Source organism: Daphnia pulicaria, chromosome 4, assembly GCF_021234035.1.
Source record: "Daphnia pulicaria isolate SC F1-1A chromosome 4, SC_F0-13Bv2, whole genome shotgun sequence".
NCBI lineage: Eukaryota > Metazoa > Arthropoda > Branchiopoda > Diplostraca > Daphniidae > Daphnia > Daphnia pulicaria.
In genome coordinates this window covers 14,017,735-14,040,724 of record NC_060916.1, presented here as the reverse complement: position 1 = coordinate 14,040,724, position 22,990 = coordinate 14,017,735, and the positions used below count along the sequence as shown (strand labels likewise).

Below are 22,990 nucleotides of genomic sequence, written 5' to 3'. Positions count from 1 at the left end.
GCGTCGTCAATAATTGATTTTCTTTTTATTTCCTTCCGGTTTTTTTGCGTTGTGGATAGTGTACAACCCCTTTGTCTCCCCAGTGTCCTCCAATTTTTCCTTGTTCCGGGTATGGGACCCCTTTTTTTTTAGCCGCTTAGCGCCGGCCCTTTAAGGCACGTCTCGTAATAGGTCGGCAGACGACAGGGGACCAGGCGCCAGCGTCACGTCACTCTCGGGCGTCTGTAAATTCCAGCTAAATCATGTGATGCAACTTGATGGGATCTAGTCTCTATATATTAAACTCGACACGCAAATAAAGTGGAGAGAGCCAGCTCCAGATTCGGACGTGATTATTTCATTAGAAAATATCTGAAGAGCAATGGTGAAGTGGCGCGGATAATTCGAGGGGCCGTGCTGGCCCCGCGTAGTGCAGAGTTTAGATCCTCCCTCGTGCTGTATAATATTCAGACATGGTCTTGTTATCAATGTAATAGTCAAGTGGGAGTATGCGTATATACACACACAAAGCGGGACGCTGGAGTGGGAAATATTTCATGAAAATGCCGAGTTTCCCTTTAGATGAGAATCTTGTCGAAGCGGAAAACCAAGTTCGGACTCGACAGGAAAGTTTATTTGGACAGATATCTCTTCTATTTACTTATTCCATTTTTTGTTTGGTCCACCCTCTGCTCTGCTCTCTCTCTACCGGACTAAATAAACTTCCGCCCGGCAGCTGGCTGAGATGCGGACGGCCGCGGAATTGTGCCGTCACTAGCACTCGGTCCGCAGCATCAAATGCAGCTGGGTTGTCGTCTATGATATTACAATCGAATCTAATTCAAATAATCCGTTTCTACACCCGCCAATATGTCATATCACGAAAAGTGAAATTTAAATTTCCCGCCGTCGAATTCAAATCTATGATACCAAATCCAGAAAATGGTTTTCATTTATAACCTCCGGGCGTCCGGGCCGTTTATATTGATGTCGATGCAAATTGAAAAATAAAAAAGATAAGAAAACAATATACCGACACGCCATGTTGTCCGTCGGAACATCTAGAATGTCGTCAGAGCGCCAAGTTTGATTCAAGTTCTCAAAGGTATATTCCATCATCAAAAAGGGAAGAAAATAGTCACGCTAACCGGTGTATATATCGATTATTGATTATCGCCCGCGTATATAAACAGCACCGCCGGTCTGTGCTGTATGTTTGTTTCTTATGGCCGTTCGTCGCGCTCCAGCAGCATATACACACATCCATTTCTCATTGGCTTTTGTGTGTGTGTTTTGTCTTTTCTTGTTTGCTGCTTTGCCAACGTCGCAATTGATCGACGACACGATCGACCTATACTACCGTCCTATACCCGCCTCGTCCGAATGTCCATATACTCTGTGATGGGCCGCCCTTTCTGAAACATTCAGTGGCGTGCTCGACGACGACGGTGACTAAATGTCAGGCCGGACTCAGGACCCTGCAAGCCTTTCCGGTCTTCCATCCGACCTGCCTCTGCCGAGAGCCGTCCGTCGACCCGGATTGCAACGCTTTTCGCGACTCCCTCTTCGACCACCCGTGCATGGTGGCCACCCAGAAAGGTAGGCTATATAATCTCTTCTTTTTGAACCCTCTATTATTATTATATACTGTAGAAATAAGAAATAAAATAAAATGGCGCAAGTCATATTTGTCCGTGCAGATCATCTTATTCCGTGTTGCACGTCGTCTATCAAACCCCACCCAGCAAAAAAAAAAAAAATTGACGATCGGAAAACAATGTCTAGACATATTATAGGTTTGCGCTCTAATATCTAAACTATATAGTTATATATTCGTGTGTGGGGAGGAATAAGCTACATTCTTTATAGATGTATACATGTGTGTGTTTCTTTCACTCGTGAATTATTGATTATGTAATAGTGTGTCTGCGCGAGCTGTACGGCTTATATATTATAATCTATCTTTATAGACCATCTTTTTTTCTTTTTGATTTTCTTTTTTATTTTGGCGGGCGTTTCGATTTGTCTTCCCAGCGGAGTTGCTGGCCTCCCCTACACACACACACTGTGCATACGGATGAACGTGACTTCCGTACGCCAGTCAACTAATTCAAAGGCTTTTTTTTTCTTCTTTTTCCCCATCCGCACGTTCACTGAAATGTTGGCAGAGAGACTGAAAATGCCAAAATGGACGGGGGGCGAGATGGGGGGGCTATAGGGACAACTTTTTTTGGAGGGGGGGAATAAGGAAGCCCGTAGGATTGGCTCAGTTCGGGAAACGTTTCACCAAGACTAAATAGAAAAGACAAGATAGAATATAACCAGCAGAGCTGCAATGGGGTTATTCGGCCTTTGAGCTCCACACTTGCGCAAGCTAATTAGATGAATGCCAAAGAAGAGAGACGAGAGGTCATGCTGGCGTCGTCTCAGACTTTCTTCTTTTCTCTTGATGAATTGTATACGAGATAGATACTACACACACAAGCCCGGCGCGCATATAGTTCACCATCTCTTGTACAACTGGCAGTCGCTCTTTTGTCAAGGAATAGAAGAGAGAGAAACGAACACGCTCACGATCTCTGCTGGAGATGATGGAATTGTTTCGCTGGATATAACGGAGAATAAGACGAGAGAGGCTATGCTGCTGTGTGCTCCTGTGTGTGTTATACACAATGAGGCAGCCAGCAGCCATCCAGCAGCTTCCAGTGTTTTTCTTTTTTTTCTCTTTTTCTGTTTTGTGGCTTGGTCAGCTCTCGTTCGGCTCCGTCGGGGTGGGTGCAGTCACGCTTCATCCGCCCCAGAAAATTCGATTACCCATGAAGTACATCAAGAAAAGAAAAGAAAAGAAAGAAAGAAGAAGAAGAAGAAGTGCAAGGTGATTGGATGTAACCCGCGTATATCAAAAGAGATAAGAAAAGGGCCGGCCAATTCAAGTGGAATATTAGAAATCAAAACAAACAAAAACATGACTTTGGTGCTGCTGTACTATAGTAGAAAAGAACCGGCCGCCGGCGGATAAGGTTTGTCTTCCATTTCTGTGTACCCTGCTGGATGCTGGCTCCTGCTGTTAAGGTCCGGCGTCCATCGTCCGCCGAAGAAGAATGAAAAAAAAAGATGATGGAAGGGCAAACAAAATGGAAACACTAGAGCGCGTCTCAGAGTCTCAAAAGGAGAAAGATAGACGATATATGTAGACGTCTAGGTCTTGTGTGTCTATTGTGTACACAGAGCACTCTGACTGGAGTGACTCAATACACACAAAAGACATCGATCCGCACCGGAGAGCAGCACACACACACATACACAGTCCTCTTCTATCCGCTTTTATTTTGTTTTGTTTTTTTGGCATCCGGTGACAGCACAGGCCGTCGCGATGCTATCACGGACACTTTTGACATTGCGGGCGTCTCTACTCTATACGTACACATGTGGACGACACAATCAAACAAGAAGATGACGATGATAAGACACGTAGAAATATCTCTAATAGTAGTCGAGGACTTTCTATATGATAGAAAATTGAGTTTTTGGCGTAGATTATTATTTCTTTCTTCATTTGATTTGACACACTTTACACACACACATATACAGAGCGGGACCTGTACCCGATCCACGCCCTGCCGACGTGCACTCACGCTCTCGACGTCTGCCAAAAGGATCTGTCGTGCACGAGACTCTACAACGACTTCCGCGAGCACTGCAAACTGCGCTCGGGCGTCTGCCGCGATAAGTAAATCATCATTTATATTCCTTACAGCTTATATATACGAAAAAACAATTACCATTTTCTTTTTTTTTTATATCGACTCTCATCCATCGCAATTCCCGTTGTCTTGCGCCTTTTTTATGTAATCTAGATCATTTGTTACACTACGATCGTTGATGATTATTTTTTTTGCGCAGGGAAACGTGTTACAATGCTTGGCGGGGATTGCGGATGACTCCGCTGTTCGGCTGCTTCTGTCCAGGAAACGACCAGAAGAAATGCGAGCGCATCTACTCGTTTATTTACAACAATACGTGCGTCGGTAAGTCGATTATTTTTATTTTTATTTGATCTTAGATTTGAGACATTTTTTGGGTTTGTTTTATTTCACTATATACTTTTTCACGGCAAGTTTCGATTGTTGGATTGTTTATTGTAGCTGTTGAGTGTCTCTATTCGTTTGATTGCCGGCTCTCACTATGTATATACACACTACGATTCGCTCTCACACTATCGTTCGAAATAAAACCAACAAACAATTGCTGGGTTGTTTGTTGGGCCGCAAGGGGAAAAAAAAAAGGGTGCGCACTTTCAAATCATTCTCTCACACTCTCTTGTCACGAATGATGCAACACTCTATCTTTTTACATTCACACTCTATATCTCTATTACGTGTTATACTACTACACACTCTATATCTATTATCTATCGGCACATTCGTGTTGAATGTCTTCATTTTTCGACTTTGGATTATTTGTTTTCAAAATTCGAATATATCGACGAGTCGAAATGATTTGGTATATAATTTTAATTCGAAGAGCTCATGCATTAGGTGAAAATTCAGTCCGAATTATACAAATCTGCACGTTTCTCATTATTTTATCAAAATTGCCACCGATTGAGTTTGTTATCATTGATTTCTTTATTTTTGATTGAGTTATTTTATTTTTATTCTTTTAATTATTTTTTTCCCCTCCCCCCCCCCCCCTATTTTTTCGGTTGGTTGATTGCATCCCGCCATGATTTTCTAGGTTACCCAACCCCAAGTGGGCATGTTATTCGTAATAGATCCGAGTCGTCGGTCACGGCGACTCCTTTGAGCGACTCGACGACGACGTCGAGGGTCTATGCTAGTCGTCGTATGCGTCGATATCTTGTTAGATATCTGCCCCATCACTTGACCCCGCCACCCGCCATCACCACCACCACCACCCACCTCCATAACCAATCCGCCCCGCAATCTTCTTCTTCTTCTCCTTCGTCAACTTCTTCCGTTGATGACGAAGATGATAACGAGCTAGCACTTGATACTACTACCAGCACTACTAACAGCCTCATCACTACTACTGATCCGCCCTCACTCCTCCCGACCTCGACCGATGTAATTAGCACGAGCACTCCCCCCATCACTACCACCACGCACGAGCACCACCTTGTCGGCACTACTTCTACCACCACCAGCACCACCGTAACTCCAGTACCTACCGCTCATCATCTTCTTCTGCGTGAAACGACATCATCGCTTGATCGTGCCGACGACGTTGCAGCCAGCTGGCACGACTCGCTGAATCGCCAGAGGGAGACGGACGGCAGGCAGATCGAGAGCCGGCTGATGGACAGTGTCCACCATCACCACCATCACGGGACGGCGGCCGAGGCCGGCTCCATTGACGTCGCCCGATTCAGCCATTTTCTGCAGAGCGCTTTGACCAGGACCAGGATCGGCTACCACTCGTCGTCGTCGTCCGTGTCGTCGATCCACGCCGCTTCGGCCGCCGCCGCCGCTTCCGGATCGGTTGCGGCCGGAGCCATCGGCAACGGCTCCGCCTCTTATTACAGCACCTCGTCGTCCTCCTCTTTCAACACCTCGGTCACGTCATCCAACCACAGTAGGTTTTGACTAAAAACCTAAACAAAACAATCACCGCACACACATGTATTATTCTCATCGCCACTATAATCAAAGGATCGTCGCCAAAAATCCTTTTCATACCCGCCCACTTCTTTATTTTGAAAAAAAATAAAATAAAATACCTTTGTCATAATAACAAATGAGAGAAAGAAAATCTTTCGACAAAAACCCACCTATATATTACTACTACACACCGTTATTCACATGAATATGTGCTGCTGCTGCTCCGATCCTGCGCTCTCCTCTTTCATCCTCTTCATCTAGTCGTTTCGCTTTCATATTATTCCTTTTTTATTATTATTATTATTATTTTGTGACTTCCTTTCTCTCTCATATATATATAAATAGGAACCCGAATTCTGGTTCGGATCATTTTTTTTTTTTCGATTCCCCGATGGTTTCCATTTTGATTATTATTATTATTATTTCCTTTTTTCTTTGTTTCGTTCCTAGTATATATTATATACTTTTTAGACTGCAATCTTCTATTTTATACGGTAATCGGTGCGGGGACGACCTACATGTTATTCGATTGTCGTATCCCATCCAAAAAGTGAAGAGGGGGCTTATGTTCGATTTTGATTCCTTCGGCAACATTGCCCAGCAGCACCCTATAGCCTATACCGCTGGGCTGAAATGTGTAGGGCCTCTTTTCCGTACCGCTCTACACACAACACACATGTCAAGGGGATATATCTGTTTTTGATAGCTGTACTACTACTATCCAAGATCCTTGACGTCAGGAAACTTTTTTGATTCTTCCGTCCGGAGGGGCTGCACTTTCTGACGGACTCTGGGCTGTTTGGTGGTGTGTGTGTGTGTTCTCCGGAATACATAAGAAGAAAATCGTGGTAGATATACCCTGGGCACACACAGCCAAAGCTATATATATATAGAGGGAGAATAGATCCTGCGTGCCACTAACTTATCGTTCCGTGATCATTCGATAGCGTGCCGAGATGACAAGACCTTTATACGTCTAGTCGTTATCGGTCGTTATAGACGTCGAATCGGGGAAAAAGGGAATGATCCGGGGCCGATCTTTTTTCCTTTTGTTTCAAACGACAAATAAGGAAAACGAAACGAAAATCGAATGTTGCATTTATATGTTCCCAAACTTCTTTCGATATGTCCGTCGTTGGTTCGACCGATTCAGCCCCTGCTGGAGATGACACACGCTATAAAAAGCCACTTGGCTATTATTACACGTATTATCTTTGATAGCAGTGGACCAAGGGGGGGAAATGCAATTGGATGTTGAAGGAAAGAAATGAAAGGAGAATATAAGAGTGTTCCGGGCCGAATATCACAATACAAAGAGCTTTTTATAGGGGGAGAGACCTTATATAACCCCGATGATGATTGGGCTATAGTGCTGCACCCGTGTGTGTGTGGGGGGTTCAATTCGCCAGCAGGGAGAGAGCCTTTTAGATCGGTCCAGTCGGCTGGATTGACTTGGAATTTTATTTAAAATAATAATAAAAAAAATATTCCGACCATTTTTAGACCGATCGGTAATGGCCGTCTTCCGGAGTTAGACAGGAGGCAACCTCATGCGTGAGAAGGACTTTGATTCCACACACACACACACCATTTTTGTTAGATTTTTTCTTTCTTCCTTCATTGTCGAGGATTATTGATGGCCGGACGCCATCCATCACAAAAACTCACGCCGACCCCTTTTTCACCCAACCGCCCATCATCACGGCTTTTTATTGTATTTTTATTTTTTATTTTTTTCTCTCCAATTGATTTGTAATTTCACTTTTATTCGGTGCTGGGCCAGCGCAATTTTTTTTTCTTTTTGGTTTTTTTCCTTTTGGTTTTATTTTATTTTATTTTTCTTGTTACCCATCAGCTGGCGGGGATGAAGTAATGGACGGAGGTGCCGGCCGAGTGGTGTCCATCTATCAGAGCACGTGCCACCGAGCGCTGACTCACTGCCAATCGGACCTCCAGTGCCGCAAGCACTTGGATCCGTTCCTGCGCTACTGCAATGGCGGCGGAGGCGTCAGCGGGATGGCCGGCGGGGCCGACACCTGCCACCGTGACCTCTGCATGCAGGCCCTCCAAGGATTCTACAAGGACGCGCCCCTCCAGTGGAGTCTAGAAGTGGCATTCTGCGTTTGCAAGTATGATTTTCATGATGATTATCTCTATACGCCACTGTGTGTGTGTCAATTAGACTTTTGTGTGTGTAATAATTATCAAGGATATAATCCTAGATAGGATATAGGCTTTGTTATAGTCGATGCTAAATGGGAATGATGATAACAGCAGAACAATAGAGACACACAAACTGCTGGACTGTGCTGGGGTATATATGTAGGTCAAGTTGGCCGTTTCTATCATCATCATAGACATCACACAAAAGCTGCCCGTGTTTCTTTTGTTGTTCCGGTCACTTGCTCAAATTCTGCTCAACTTCGCTAATGATTTTCTACGCATAATAATTCGCAACTCCGCACACCCGTCTAATTATATTATTATTTCACAATCCCTTTTGTGTTTCCCGGGACGGACTTTCTCATCTCGCCATCACTGTGAGAAACTCTACGGCTGTGCTGCTGCTGCTGCTGTGATCATTTCTCTACTAGATTTAGAACTGGCGAAGAAGAATAGAGAAATAAAGACAATAGGAAAAATAGATATAGACCACAGTCAACAAAGATGGCCGCTCGCGAGGGGGTATATCATCTTTCGCGAGTTATACCCACCGAGCACCCCATCACGGATGAGAGAGATGAGAGAGAGAGTCCCTCTCGCTCCTGTTTGTTGCCTTGTTAGATATTGTGTCGGATGCTCTGTGTCAAAGTCATCCATAAAATGAGACGAAGAAAATGAGGGACGGACAGGAGCCAGGAGGATAAAAGCCAGGGCATATCATCGACACATAAATATTGATGACAACAAAAAATAGGGGGGGGGGGGCGGCCAGGGCTCACAGCAAAAACCTTTCACGGAGAACAATGTCAGTGTATAGACGTCCGTCTCTTCTAGTTTTTTGTTTCGCTCCTATTGTCAATATAGGCAAAGAGAGCCTTAAGGCTCCCGTTTTTTTTCGATATAAGCATCGATCATCCGCCCACCGTTGATACTACCTTCAAGGGTTAAAAAATAAAGAAGAAAACAAGCTATATACGCGCCGGATACAAGATATAGTTGGCTGTGTGTGTGTGTATATTCCGGCGGTGCGTGCTGGAAGACTATCATGGCTGCGGCGAATCGATCCTTCATGAACTGGGACACATGAACCGGACCACCACCACCACTGTATATATAGCAACGCTGTAGATGTGTACGTATATACTACACAGCACTGTATGCTGGCCAGGATTACGTCTCACAGTCAATTAGCGCCCCGCCGCTCGATATTATTATTATTATAGAGAGATCCTTTTCTTTTTGTCTTTTTTCTTTTGTTATCATAATATTCCCGGCTATATACACACAGCTGCGTGCTCCATTTGATAGTGTATAGAGTAGACGTTGCTGGCAACCCAAGTGCTTCCTAACTGTCAAATCCCCCAACAACAACAGGAAAAGGCAATGTTGTTGTTGTTGTTGTTGCTATTAAACGCTGTCAAGATGATGGTGAACTTGAGACCTGGACAAATTGGACTCGGGCACGTCTTATAAGAGGACATTGCTGGGCGATGTAATGGTGTCGTCCTCTCTACTCGTACACCAATCTTCTGTCAGTTCTTTTCTTTTTTTAAAAAGACCCGCCAGAGTGTCGATCCGTGATCCAATCCAAAGATGTTGACAACCGACGACGACGATGAGAGAGAGTCTGCCCGTCTTGACATTTTGATGTTTCCCTTATTTCTCCATCGTCACGTTTTCCTTTTTGATTTATTTTTTCTGATTTCCTTTTTGGGTTTTTGTTTTTTGGTTTCTCGGTGCTGATGGGCGAAATTTTGTCGACAGGAAAAGCCAAAGCAGAAACGACGAGTGTCTAGTAGCGCAGGAGAGGCTCCATCCAGATTGCGCTAGACGGCCGGAACGCTACCACTTGCCACCGCCGCCGCTACCACCAGCGTCGTCCGGCGGAGGTGGCGGAGCGACGGCCATGGGCGGCAGTATGGCGTCATCGTCTCCGGCACTTGGGACTAACGAAGCCAGTCCACCTCATCACACGCCAGCCTGTCACCACTTGGCCGAGGAATGCAAAGCCCATCCGGATTGCAAGTAAAGATTTCAATCAATTGACAGTTTCAAACTTTGAACAAAAAATAAAAAAAAAGTCCTGACGCTATGCAAAGCCTATTTTGAATTTCCCGCCAGTTGTATACATATAACTGGCGGCCGTCAATCGTTGGAAAAAACACATAAACTATACACTAGTCTAGAGCACATCAGCCAAGAACAAAACAAAAAAGAATCTAAAAGAAAAGGAGTTATATGTTTCTTGCAAGTTATTTGATCAATAAGAAGTGCCGGCCCAGTTTGGGTCCGATGGGGCCTGTGCATGGGGGCAACTACTTTGACATGGACAGGGAGGGTGGGGGATAGAATAAGAAAACAAATCGACTTGGATATTTCTCTCACTCTCCCTGGCCGAAAAAAAATTCCCGAATAAAAGTTAAAACAATTCGTGTTTTTCTTTCATTTTTCATTTGTTTAGGCCGCGATTGGAATTTTACGTTCAAGCGTGCGCTGTCGACATCGTGACGAAAGGCTGCGCCGGTCCGCCGTCCATCTGTCGGCGAGCGGTTCTCGACATCCTGGGAACGGATTTGCGAACGACGTGCACCTGCCGGACGGCCCAGCATTTGGGCGACATGGCCGCCATGTACGACTGCACCGAATGGCAGCGACTCCTCTGGCTCAATCCCTGCGTCGGTAGGTGGTCGATACAATTGAATTGAATAAGGAAATAAAAAGAAATAGAAAAAAGAAAAAACAAGTTGGACAGTTAGAAATGTTCTATACTATTGTACATCATCATTCACGTCCGACTCGTTGAACTTCAATCGAGTTGAGAGCATTTCGCCAGTTCGATGATCCGAGCCGCACAAAAGACCCAACGCCGTCGCCGCCGTTGCCGTCTGCTGGTTCCTTTTATATATTTCTCATTTGTGTCCCGACTTGCTGCTGCTGGCCTGTCTCTCTAACAATTTCCTGGGCTCCAGCGCGTTTTCTTTTATTTGATCGACAGAGCAGCGCAGCGAATAATAGAAAAGCCTGGCCACTTTCATAATTGATTAAATTGCTTTCTCTTCTCTGTGTGTGTGTCTGGGTCGGTCCCATTTGATTTTCCTATTGCAGTGGAAGCGCAGAGAGACTTTCATAAAATCCAGGGCAACCTGAAAGTGGTCACCGTCCCGACGCCGACGCTGGCGCCCAGCACTGCTGGAGTCGACGGGAGCAGCGCCACCGTCAGAGGGAGGCAGACGTCGAGCGTCGAGGACGATCCGTTGCATCACCTTTTCACGATCGTTCCCAGGCGGACGCTGAGGCCTCAGGAAACGCAGCAGAGCCCCGGCGAAGGCGGCGGCCAACGATTTCCAATGACGTCGTCGACAGATGTGACCAGCGGCAGCAGCAGCACCGTCACTTGGACCACATTGACAGGGACCCGGTTCAGCACGGGCAGCAGCACAGCCTCCGGCGGACCCACCACAACCGAGATGATTACCCGGCCCACCATTCCAGCTAGTAAGGAATATGAAATGAACCTTTTTATCATGTTAATGTCCCCGCCCACTTTTCATCTATATTCTAAAGAAGAAAAAGAAGATGATTTATCACACGCACGACTAGTTCAATTTGAATGGCTCCCGATGCGCTGGTTAACGATTCCATATTGTGTGTTGGACATTTTTTTCTTCTAATTTTTTATTGATTTATATTTTTACCTTTTTTCAATCGATAGAATATTGCACGCTGGAACGGTCCAATGAGCGCGTCGTTCACTTCCCGGAAGGCACCATCAAACGAGTATGGCGCCAATTTAATTCAAATTCAAATTTTTTAAAATCACGCTCTTCTTTTTCTATAATATTAAATTTGAATTTGATTCATTCCCTCCCCCTCCACCTAATAATAAAAAGTTGTACGACGACGACGACCCGGACTGCTCGGAATTGTGCCGCTGCGGAGCCGGCCAAGTGGTGACCTGTTCCATCTCCGACTGCGCCGATCGGATCCCCTGCCAGACGTCGTCGGCCGTTTACGCTCACGCCGCCACGGCTTTCCAAGCCTACCGGGGCGAATGCCTCTGCTTCTCCGGAACATTAGTCTGCGCCAGACCCGATCCAGGTATCTATAATTAATTCTACTACCATCAAATAATAATAATAATTAAAAAAAGAAATCTAATGTCGGTCTCCGGACACCATGTCATTGATCTATAGATATTGTAGAGCATCCCGCTGATGCTTATTGCCCAGCACATATAGATGCAGTCGTGAATGTTGATCCAGCCAGGGTCAAAAAGAAATAAAAAAGATCGATAGAGTATAAATGTCACGGTTGTAGCAGATAACTTAGATATATATCAACTAAGACTCTTCAACTATATGCTACTATATCTTTTTTCTGCGGGTATAGAGAGCGAAACTGAATGATTCACTTTCTAATCTTTTATACCACGAGCCGGAGCTGGACTTGTATTAATATCTGTAGTGCTGGTTGACCATACCGAGTTTGCGGTCCGCCATCCGTCGAGCTGTTCCTGAATAATAAATGAGGAATCTTGTGAGTGAGACCGCATCGTAGATCACATGTCAATATCTTCGACTGTACCATCCCAACGACGACCTCATATAATGGACCGCAAAAACTTTCGGCTGCTCGTGGCAGTACCTCAGTTCAACGTCCCGAGTCCACCGTGATATGATCAAAGATTCATTCTATCGTTTGCGGCCGATTGCTCTGGTCGATCTCAACTTTACTTGTTCTATAATTCCATCAATTATTCGTCGAACTTGGACTTGTACATAGCGGAATTTCAACTTGTGCGCTGTATTCTATTCTATTATATATACCTAATACGACGACGTCCGTCTGGCATTTTTCCAACCCAACAGGTCAATATTCTTTGCCGCTGGGCGTTTTTCTCTTCGTCGGCTACTCGCGGGCCGACGAAAAGGCCATCTACCAGTTCACGCATACCAACGTGTCAAGGTCTTTGGTCACCGGACTCGACCGACTCATGTACATTTCACTGCCCGAAATGGTGAGTAATTTACGATGACGGCACGCCATCGTCCATTATATACGACACAGACAGCACACAGCACAGTATCTCGCTTCCGTTTTTTCATAATTTATTCGTTGGCTGGCTGTTTCGTTTTTCGTTTTTATGTGTATGCAAACGTGACGCTAATTTATGCGCTTTTTGTTTTATTTTCGATGCTAAAAAGGCGGAGAACGAATGCCGGATGTCCATACACGACGACAAACTGGAAGAGAATCTCATCTTCCAGATCCGATTGTCCAGTCTCGATGAGCAGAGAGTCAACAATTCCGTCACGCTCGAGATGCTCACTCACGAAAAGGTGATTTGATGTTTAAATGAATTTTTAAATAATAGTAATGTATAATTATTCTTTTTTTAAATAACAGAGCCAGTGTTTACCGGTGGCCAATCGACTGCGCCACATGATCAGCAAGAGATTGCCGGACATAAGGGAAGATGAAGCCTTGTCCATCATCAAAGTGGCAGACACGGCGACGGTTCTGCCAGAGCCCCGGCGATCAGCATCTGCCAATCGCCACCAAATGTGCTGGACGATCCTAGCGGCCGTCTGGTCGTCGTCCTTAATCTTGACTAACCGATTTTACAGTTAGAAGAATGAATATGACTATGACTAACAAAAACCAAAACAAATGAAGAGAGATGGATTATTTTGCTAATTCATTCGATTGAATTTTTCGACGTGTTTTTTTTCTATACAAACAAGCAAGAAAACCCAAATTGATAATTATAATTCATTTTGATAATATATATTTTCATCTCTAATAAATCTGCACTGACGGACCTCTCCCAGCAATAGACACCAATTTGTGTGAGCGTGTGTGTGTGTGTGTGAACAGATGTATATTTAAATTCCCTCCGCCCAATGACGTTTGAGTTCGCACTGCACAAAACCAAAAAAAAAAAAAAAATAACAAAAGCCGAAAAATCTATCCGCCATCACGTCTGTGTTACCTTCTCCTTTTTACTATACCACGCCCGAATGATTCTCTTATTTTCAACCCAAAAAAAAGCTAGAGAAGGAGATGAAACAACGGGAAACAATGTCCTTTTATTTTACTGTTCAAGAGGATTGATACAACAACAACAACAAAAAAATGAAACTTTTTCGTCAAATGAAATTTTTATAAAACAAAAGGAAAAAAAACCAAAAAACACAACTCGACAAAAGAAAATAAACGAAGCGCATCCCACACACACGAAGAAATATCAGCACAAAAATTGAAACCCAGAAATATATATATATATATATTTAACAAGGAATTCCAAATGGCAGAATAAAGAGGGGCGGCTACTGCTGTTGCTGGAAGCCGGCCAGCAGGATCTGATCCGGTTTTCCCACACAGTTGTGAAGAAGAACGTTAAACGTGTCTATCTATCTATATATATATACTCTCCCTCGCCGTGCTATACTATATGAAGAGAGAAACGAAAAGAGCCGAACGAATATCATCCAATAGCCATTGCTGTTGTTCTTTTGAAGGGGACACTGTGTGCCTTTCTTTCTTTTTTCTTTTACCCGTTAATATTATATCTAAGATTTCAGACTCTATACGATTGTCCATGTCTCTATCTGCTGCTGCTGTAGCCCCCGTCGATATATATCTGTGAGTGAGAGTGTGTGGGCTGCTGTGTTGTCTGTCGGGTGGGCGGGATTTTCAAAAATACATAAAGAATGACGAAATAATGGCGGCCCGATATATACGATGTGCAATTCGGGAAATGTTATGGCGAACAAAAAGTCGTAGAGACACACACAAAAGCGGTGCGGTGCTGAATGTTTGCTATTTTACAGCCCCATTGATGTGTATATATATATCCGTGTCATAACTACTGTACATGATTTTTTATTATTATTATTATTATTCAAATTTTTTAAAAGAAAAATGTTTTTTTTTCTCTCTCTCGTGGAAATACAATTTCAACATTTTGCACCATTTAAATCTTACAGCGCATATGGAATAATAAATAATCGTGTCGTCCGAATCATTAATAGGATGAATATTATGACGCATAGCGGCTTTAATTCGAAACGTTCGTGAAAGGCGTAGATGAGCGCAACGCCTTTTAAAGTCAAAAAGTTATCGGCGCCAACACGCTGGGAACAAAAAAATAAAAATAAAAATAAATAGAAATTATTTTCAAAAGGGGATGAGCTCCGAGAAGAAGAAAAGGAGGAACCCAAGCGAGCCGCAGAGGTCACGACAGTAGTGGTTGAACTGCGGGCTAACTGCGCGCGGGGCCCATTTATTGACATCCGACTTGGAACGAGATTAGATAAAAAAAGGAAAAAATAAAAAAACCACACGAAAGTAAATAACAAAATTCAAACTGGAGAGGTTGTGGAGCGGCCGAGGGAGAGGCAAAGAAGAAATGCCTCCGGTAATATTCCATATCCGTCGAAAGAATTACTGGCTGCGGCCCGTCACGTGCCAAATAAGGTGCGTATCGAAGTTTATTTTTCCGGGAGAAAAAAGAAAATCACGTTACTTGAAGGACACTCGGGTTAGGAGCTCGCAACTTGTCTTGGACGAACTTTTATTTTTTTCGAGTTTGATTTTTTGTTGACACGCGCGAACTTTGTGTTGGGTTTATTTATTTTATTTTATTACACATAGCAACGTCGCATAGGCTGTACACTCGACAAAAAAAAAAAGAAAACAACAAATTTGGCGCCACTCGCAAGATGGCGTTGGAAACTAATGGCGCAACATTTCCGTATTTTTATATTTGAATATTCTTATCAATGAAAAAACCAAGGAATCGTTAGAAAAACTGGTGAATCAAGTTGTTTTTTTTCTTCATTTCTGGTTTCTCTCCTGGTGTAATAATCCGGTTACGAGGTCAAATTGGATTTTTCTTTTTGTTGTTTCTGACTTTTTTTCGATTCTCGTTCGACGTTGCCAAGTCGTCTCTGCCACTTGGAATCGACTCCATCCAAATCGGTTGGTATTGTAATTTTTGAAGTTGCTGCGCAAGTCTCTCGTTAAAAAGTCCAACGGAAAAATTCTCTCACACGAAACACTGTCAGTCGAGAAGATCAGTTGGCAAATGTGCCAATTTACCAGAGTTGTTGCTAAATCTAGTCATTCTGATCATCCCTGGCAGCGAGAGAAACGATTGAAATATCTTTGAAACGTCAAATAATCACCACTCCCTTTTTTGGTTGTGAGTTGTCTGCGGGAGTTTCTTTCTTTTTTTGTACTGTTGCCCGTGTCTGTGTGTGTGTGTGTGTGTGTCTGTGTGTACGTGTGGGCACCTTGCATCTCTTGTTGACAAGCCCTGTTGGTCTATACACCTCTCTGCCAGGGGTTTGAGCCTCAGTTGGGTCTTTCATTTCTCATTGTGTTTACGTGTCTGGTTCGCGGTTCGCGCCAGCCGATGATGTGCAAACTGTTCAGTGATTATCAACCGAAAATCATTACCTGACTCTCCTGCCTTTGTGTGTCCATCATCTTAACTGTCATTTGAAATTTGATCCCATAACTTTTATCCTGTAAAATGAATACCGTACTTGACAAAGAAGACATTCTGGTGCACGCTGCAGAGTTTATCAAAGGTGGGTTAAAAATGATCCCTTTGACGATGAATTGAGTTTCAGCATCATCAGCTTTTTTTTTCTTCTTTGCAGATCAACTCTATTTCGCTACTCTGAAGGTGTCCATCAGACCAAAGTCCACGCCAGACACCCACTATTTCTGCATAGATGACCAGCTCGTGTACAGAAATTTTTATTCAGACTTTGGTCCACTGAACTTGGCTATGCTGTATCGCTACTGTCACAAACTCAATCGGAAACTCAAGGTAAAGAGGTCCACCCTTTTGTGCCACATCCCTGCGACTCAATCTCAATTGTAAATGATGCCCCTTTATTGCAACATGTGTTGTTGCGAAAATATCTTGGTTGTCATGAAGAGAATCTGAATGAAGGTGGAGGGCAGTGTGGATTGTGTACATGATTCAGCTGTTGTCGCTCCGTAATATGCATATTCATCTCTGATCCCCCGAGGGCTCCATTTAAATACCGTTTCGTTGCGCACGTCAATTGGACATGATTTTCGATTAGATTTTATGCCCTCAGCGTAGGGAGTCAAGGGCAGACGGAGGTGAAAACATCCGCGTCTCCGGCTACACAATAACAAGCCAGTTATTACAATGTATACCAGGCAGCAGGAGCAGCAGCAGCCAACCAGAGATTGCACGAGACCTGGCAAGCCATTCAAGGTTTTCCTCTTCTCGCCTGCTGGCACTTTGCAGATTGCTCATACGCATCTTCTTCTTCTTTTCCTTCTTCTTTTCATCAAAAGTTAAAAGAAAAAGGCAAAAGAGAAACGAGAGAAAAGGGCCCAAATTTACCGGATGGCCCTTTTCTTTTTTGTACTTTGCGCTACTCCTCCTCCTGCTGCTGCTGATGATGGGCTCTTCTTTTGTCTATATTCACAATTTCGGCTTTTTCCCGTTCCTCCCGAAAACTGCGTCGTTTCGTTTGTCTCGCGTATCGAACGCCCCCCGAGCGCTGGCGAATGAATGAACGGGAAGTCCTATTTAGTTGGCGGCAACGGTTGTACCTCCCATTTCACCTCTGCGCGCAATTATTTACGTTGGAACGATTGAGCTGACGGCCACGGGAAAGCAATAAAAAAGGCGCCAATTAAATGAAATAAAAAGGTTCGACATTAAAAAATAGAAAAGAAATATTCTCGTGTGCTCGTTTTCTCTTTCCTGTCGGAAACATTTCCCCTCGTTATCCAATCACTCTCGTTTGGTGTTTAACGCTCGAAAAGTCAACTCAAGACTGATGATGTTAATTTTTGTTTTCTTCTGAATTTCACATAGGCACCGAATCTGGCCAAGAAGTGCATCGTTCATTATACGACCGAAGACCAACACAAGAGGGCCAATGCGGCCATGCTAATCGGCTCCTACGCTGTAAGTCTGATGACGGGGGGTTCTTATAACATTTTTCTTATACGTGTATTTCTTTTTGTTTTTGTTTGCCCCGTCTATACTCTTCCGCATCAACGCTCCTTAAAGTAAACACTTTCTGGTGCGATGGTACGGTTCTCCGCCCTCTCTCTCTCTTAACACTCCCGCGTCCGCACGTTGAATGAACAATGTTGTCAGCCCCCAGGCCAAACGAGGCATGCACGCTTAATTCGGGAGATTTTCCTTTTTTGTTTTTGTTTTTCTCTTCGTTTCGTCTTCTTTTCCTTAATCTTATTTCTTCGGTTGTGTTTTTCTTTCTAGTTCGCAGTCTGACGTTTAGAAATTTACATTTCCATGTTCTCTCTCTTTCTCTCCCACGCAGGTGATTTATTTAAACAAGAGCCCAGAAGAGGCTTTTAGGTTACTGACGAGTGGAAACAGTCCAACATTTTTACCGTTTAGGTGAGTAACGAAATTTGTTTAATGAGTCTCTTCTCTCTTTCTCCGAAATGATCGAACAGTTCCGACTTAATTTATTCATCAATTCAACAGAGATGCTTCTTACGGCTGGGCCGAATATAGCATTTCCATCCTGGACTGCCTGCATGCCATCGAGAAGGCTATCAAGTTCAATTTTTTCGATTTTTCAGACTTTGACGTTGACGAGTACGAACATTATGAGGTGAGAATAATAACGAAACGTGGGACAAATTACGGACGCGTGAGCCTCCTGCCAACGGTTTTATGATTCGAAACTTTGTTTTTTTCTCACAGCGTGTGGAGAATGGCGACTTCAACTGGATCATCCCCGGCAAGTTTATTGCCTTTTGCGGGCCGCATTCGACCAAGAATGAGGAAGAAGGTGCGTTACTCTTGACACGTCCGCGTGACAATTCAAAACAAGACTCTGGAGTTGCACATTAACGACGCTGTGTTCTGCTCTTCTTTTTTTCTCCGTACCAGGCCAGCACACCCCCGAGTCTTATTTCAACTATTTCCGCGAGTACGACGTGACGACCATTGTTCGCCTGAATAAGCGCATCTACGACGCGGCCCGTTTCACTCGAGGGGGATTCCAACATCGAGATCTTTTCTTCACCGACGGCAGCACGCCAAGCGATCTGATCATGGAACGCTTCTTGAACATATGTGAAGCCACCAGCGGCGCTGTGGCAGTTCATTGTAAAGGTAACCACTCCCAGATGGACCGAATATCTTCTCTCTACTATAACGATAGCCGTTAAACACGTTCTCTAACCTTCAACTTATTTCACTTGTAGCTGGACTGGGGCGGACTGGCACGCTTATCGCCTGCTACATGATGAAGCACTACCGCATGACTGCACACGAATCTATTGCCTGGCTGAGAATCTGCCGGCCCGGCTGCGTCATTGGACACCAGCAAACCTGGGTCGAAAGGTTGGTTGGCAAATATTACATGGGAAATTCCAATATAATAGAGAGTGTGACAGTCTTGAGTAACGAGTTCTTTTGTCCCCCCTTTTTTCTTTTGTCCAGCAAACAATTGCAAATGTGGCTGCAGAAGGACGAGTACGACAATGCGCACAACGGCCAGTCTTTGGGGATCGTCTGCCCTTTCCCCGTTCACAGTTTGAAGCAGCGCAAGCACTTCGAGTCCAATTCAAACGCCAACTACAGCAGTCGTCACGTCGGAAAGGCAGCTGTGTACCTATCGGAGATCTGCGTCACGGGCAGCAGCTTGAACTCGGTGAAATGTCCCAAAGTGACGGACAATGGCAATCGAATCAACGACAATGCCGGTGCCAATTCCCTGGGTGAATCCAATTGCCGGTCGGTGATCTGCGTCAACAGCACGGCCGAAAAGGCCGAGCCGGACAGCGGAAGTGTTCGCAGTATCCTCAACATCCTGGACAGTTTTAAATTGGAAGACATGAAGGATGACAAGAACTCATCCGCCTCGGTCACCGCCGTCGTCAACAAACCCGGAATCTCGGTGGCAGACAGCGCATTGCTGGACGGCCCAGTCGACCCCAACGCCAACACCAAACCGGAGCCGCTCAAGGAGAAGAAAGGCAGCGTTTTCAACGAGGAGTGCCTCGTCAACGGCATGTCGCAGGGCGATCGCCTCCAGCAAATCAAATCTCTTCGGCGGCACGCCAGGGCAACTACAACCGGAGCTCTAAAGTAATTTTAATTTAAAACAAATTCCAATTTGCATATGAAAATTAACCCAATGATAAATTGTGTCGACGCAGGAACTGTGATGATATTGTCCTCCATAGGAGTAACAAGGCGACCACCAAAAGCTCTGATCTAAGGTGAATTCATTAGTTGAAATATTTCCTTCTTCGTTGTTTAATCATTCACGTTTGATTCCCCAAGATCGACTGACGAGGCCACACGCAACCGCAGCCGTACATCTCAGCGCTTACAGACAATCGGTCAGGGCGGAGTCCTTCTGCCATCTCCACTCAAATCGAACCGAGTGAGTTCGGCCCTGACTGTCAATGCGGCATCAGCTCTCAACTCGTCCCAGGGAAGCAACAGCAGCGGCGGAGGTGGTGGTGGCAGCAGCAGCAGATCGCCCAAAACTATCGACGACGGTAAAGTGAATGGCGAAAGCTCTTCGTCAGGCTACAAACGTGTTACCAGGTCGACGACGACGACTAAAAGGTGACTTTGAGATTTCCTCTGATATCGCTTTAATCCAAACACACACACACAATCACTGCAGATTGCCTTTTCTCGCTAGCTTTTGGGGTTGGTTGTTCCGTCATTCATTAACCGAGAGTGCTAACACATCAAACCGTGCTAGAGGCCAAATTAATCATGGGATATCACACCTGTCCAAATTTTATGTGTGTGTTTTTTTTAACTTCATCAAAGTGTGCCTTAAATTCCCCTTGAGACTAATTTCAATTTGACTACACTTCTGATACGAATCTTGGGAGGAAGTGCGTGAGGCTTTTTAATAAGAAAGGGGGAGGGAGTAGTGGGTGTAAATGTCGTGATTATTCGATATTCAATTCTCGATTTGAGTTGACATTTTTTCATCAACAAAAACCAATTTTTTTTTCTCTCTTTTTTATTTTTTATTTTATTTTTCTCTCGCCAGACACGCTTGGCTGCTGAGCTCGGGTTGTGGTGTTTATCATGGCCACGCAGGTTCCTCCTCTTCTCGTCTTTTACGATTGTCGCTGGGTGCGAGTAAGCGGGCGGCGGCGACGACGTCGTCGTCGACGACGTCGTCGTCGACGACGGGGGGACTACTGGGGCGCCCTACCCATCACCTGACATCCCCCCATTCCGCTTCAGTGGAAGTCCCTCCCGCTTCCTCCTCTCCCGCTTCTGCTAGCTTTTGCGACTTGAAGACCAAGAGGAAGATCAGAGACAAAGCCATAAAAACTAGCCGGTCAACTCCGTCCTCTGGCCCTTGCCCCGTCATGCCACGCGATCCCATGACGGACGGGCCGATCGGGAAGAATTCACGTACAATCTCTTCACGTCGGCCGTTGACTCGATCCGTCCTACGCGCTTCTCTCTCGCCGTTGGGGTCCGGCCCGGGAACTCCTTCCGGCAGCGGAGCAAGTAAAAAAGTCCTGGCCCACCACGGCTCGCCGTCGATTAAAGCATCGGGTATTGCTCACCCGCGTCGCCTTCTGGCCACTCACGCCCTCCTGCCAAAATAAAGAGAAATGAAAAGGAAAAATACAAAGAAAATGTGTACACACACCCCATCCCATCTCGTAAAGAATCGCTAATGACCGGTTCCGTCGTTCCCTGCTGCACTCTGTCGTCAATTTTGACCATTTTTACTATCTCATCCTTTTTACAATCAAGACTATTTTTCCCTTCCCTTTTTTAAAGTAATTAATGTGTTTCTTTTTATTTTCTTTGATGTCCTGAGTTCATTCGAATCCTTCCACGTATTGCCGAGCTCCTCTGTCGTCGGTTGTCGTGAGTTTGTGAGCTCTCCCTAAAGAAACAAAGAGAGAAAGTTTTTGACAAACGATCGATTTATCCGGGGTTCTTTTACTCCTGGCTCTGTATCGATCTCGTTTCCTGCCCTCCTTCATTTCTGTTTTATCGTCTCTCATTTGAACACCGAACACAGAAAGCTACTCGTCCTACCAAACCTGGGTGTTTATTGTCTCTGCTATAAAAACACGAAACGAAACTAAAAACGAGACAGTTTCGTGTCGTCATTGTCTTGTGTGGCTTTTTAATTGGTTTCGGTTGCAATAATTATTTTATTTTCTTAAAATATTTCCCCCATTTCTTTGTGTAGTTGTGTCAATATCCCCTTTTTCTAATTTAATGTTTGCTTTTAACACGCTTGCTTTAGTCGCTCTTTCTGTCAATCTTTTTAATTTTTTTTTCCTAAACATTTTTCGGTTGTATCCTATTTTTGTATCATCGATTCTTCTGTTTTGATATTTTTTTTTTAGCATAAAGACTTCGCTGCGGACCGTAAATCGACGATGAACGGATCGATGTATTTTTTTTCCCGAGCCAGTGCTCATCTCACTTGTCAGACTATGCCCTTACTGTAATTGCTTTGGGCGTTTTTAACTTTTGTACTTTTGTTTAATTTTTTTTTCTTTTAATATGGTGACCTGGTAGTGATGATTTTGACATTCTTTATGTTTCACACTCCCATTCTAAAATTTTCTTCGTTAGAAGCATAGCAACAGATGCCATTCTTAAATTGAAATGCCGCCTTTTTTTCTCTTCCGGGCTTTTTACTTGTGCCATTGTACGATTTCATTTTTCTATTTTTTTTCAAACAAAACAACAATACTGCTGCCATTTTACGCACGCTTTCCCTGTTTAATCCCCAAACACATTACCAACGCAGCGAGTCTATGCTTCGCCGACATTTTTTTAACACATAGATTTTGGTACTTAAGTGGTGAAACGGATTCTCTACTTTATTTCCCAACTCCTGCGACAATGTGACGCAATACGAGAAGAATAGTCTGGCCGGACGAAAATTGCAAGATCGTGCGAGGGAAGTTTAAAAATAAAAAAGACACTCATATTGTTCAAGTGTCGTGCGATTTTCTTTCGGGTTTCGTGTTCCTCATTCTCACAATATATGCCGTTTATGAAAACTGAGCACACATGAAAGAACGAAATATATCTTTATTAGTAATTGGAAATTCAAAAAATGTATGGTTTTACTTATTTAGTTATTTACTTATTTGTTTAAGTGGGATTTATGACATAAAAGAAATTGCCAGTTTACGTATTATCTCTTTTCGGAGACTCATAAAATTCG

General features: G+C 44.2%; 2 protein-coding genes across 6 annotated transcripts in view; both read left to right on the top strand.

Moving 5' to 3' along the window:
• The window catches only part of LOC124337507, a 46,103-nt gene extending 32,372 nt beyond the window's left edge, over positions 1-13,731 (top strand). For 2 of the 4 annotated variants that reach the window (XM_046791519.1, XM_046791518.1), the window contains 13 exons: positions 1,408-1,578; positions 3,571-3,709; positions 3,883-4,007; positions 4,717-5,574; positions 7,456-7,729; positions 9,528-9,788; positions 10,225-10,442; positions 10,869-11,258; positions 11,476-11,540; positions 11,654-11,861; positions 12,632-12,780; positions 12,968-13,102; positions 13,170-13,731. In XM_046791519.1, the coding sequence (XP_046647475.1) occupies positions 1,408-1,578; positions 3,571-3,709; positions 3,883-4,007; positions 4,717-5,574; positions 7,456-7,729; positions 9,528-9,788; positions 10,225-10,442; positions 10,869-11,258; positions 11,476-11,540; positions 11,654-11,861; positions 12,632-12,780; positions 12,968-13,102; positions 13,170-13,394 (3,218 nt within the window). In that variant the 3' untranslated portion in view covers positions 13,395-13,731. The remainder of the gene's footprint in view (positions 1-1,407; positions 1,579-3,570; positions 3,710-3,882; positions 4,008-4,716; positions 5,575-7,455; positions 7,730-9,527; positions 9,789-10,224; positions 10,443-10,868; positions 11,259-11,475; positions 11,541-11,653; positions 11,862-12,631; positions 12,781-12,967; positions 13,103-13,169) is intronic. The other 2 variants (XM_046791520.1, XM_046791522.1) reach the window with 2 other exon arrangements.
• Positions 13,732-15,796: 2,065 nt separating this feature from the next.
• On the top strand, positions 15,797-22,728 carry LOC124337508 (mucin-19-like). Of its 2 annotated transcripts, none has more exons than XM_046791523.1 (12): positions 15,797-16,360; positions 16,433-16,605; positions 17,638-17,730; positions 18,110-18,189; positions 18,280-18,409; positions 18,502-18,589; positions 18,691-18,915; positions 19,008-19,146; positions 19,246-19,893; positions 19,965-20,027; positions 20,092-20,382; positions 20,825-22,728. In XM_046791523.1, exons 1-12 carry the CDS (start codon positions 16,303-16,305, stop codon positions 21,396-21,398), a joined length of 2,562 nt encoding a protein of 853 aa, XP_046647479.1. In that variant the 5' UTR covers positions 15,797-16,302; the 3' UTR covers positions 21,399-22,728. The 2 variants fall into 2 exon arrangements, with proteins under 2 accessions (XP_046647479.1, XP_046647480.1); XM_046791524.1 differs by having other exon boundaries at positions 15,802-16,360; positions 22,158-22,728.
• Positions 22,729-22,990: the final 262 nt, after the last annotated feature.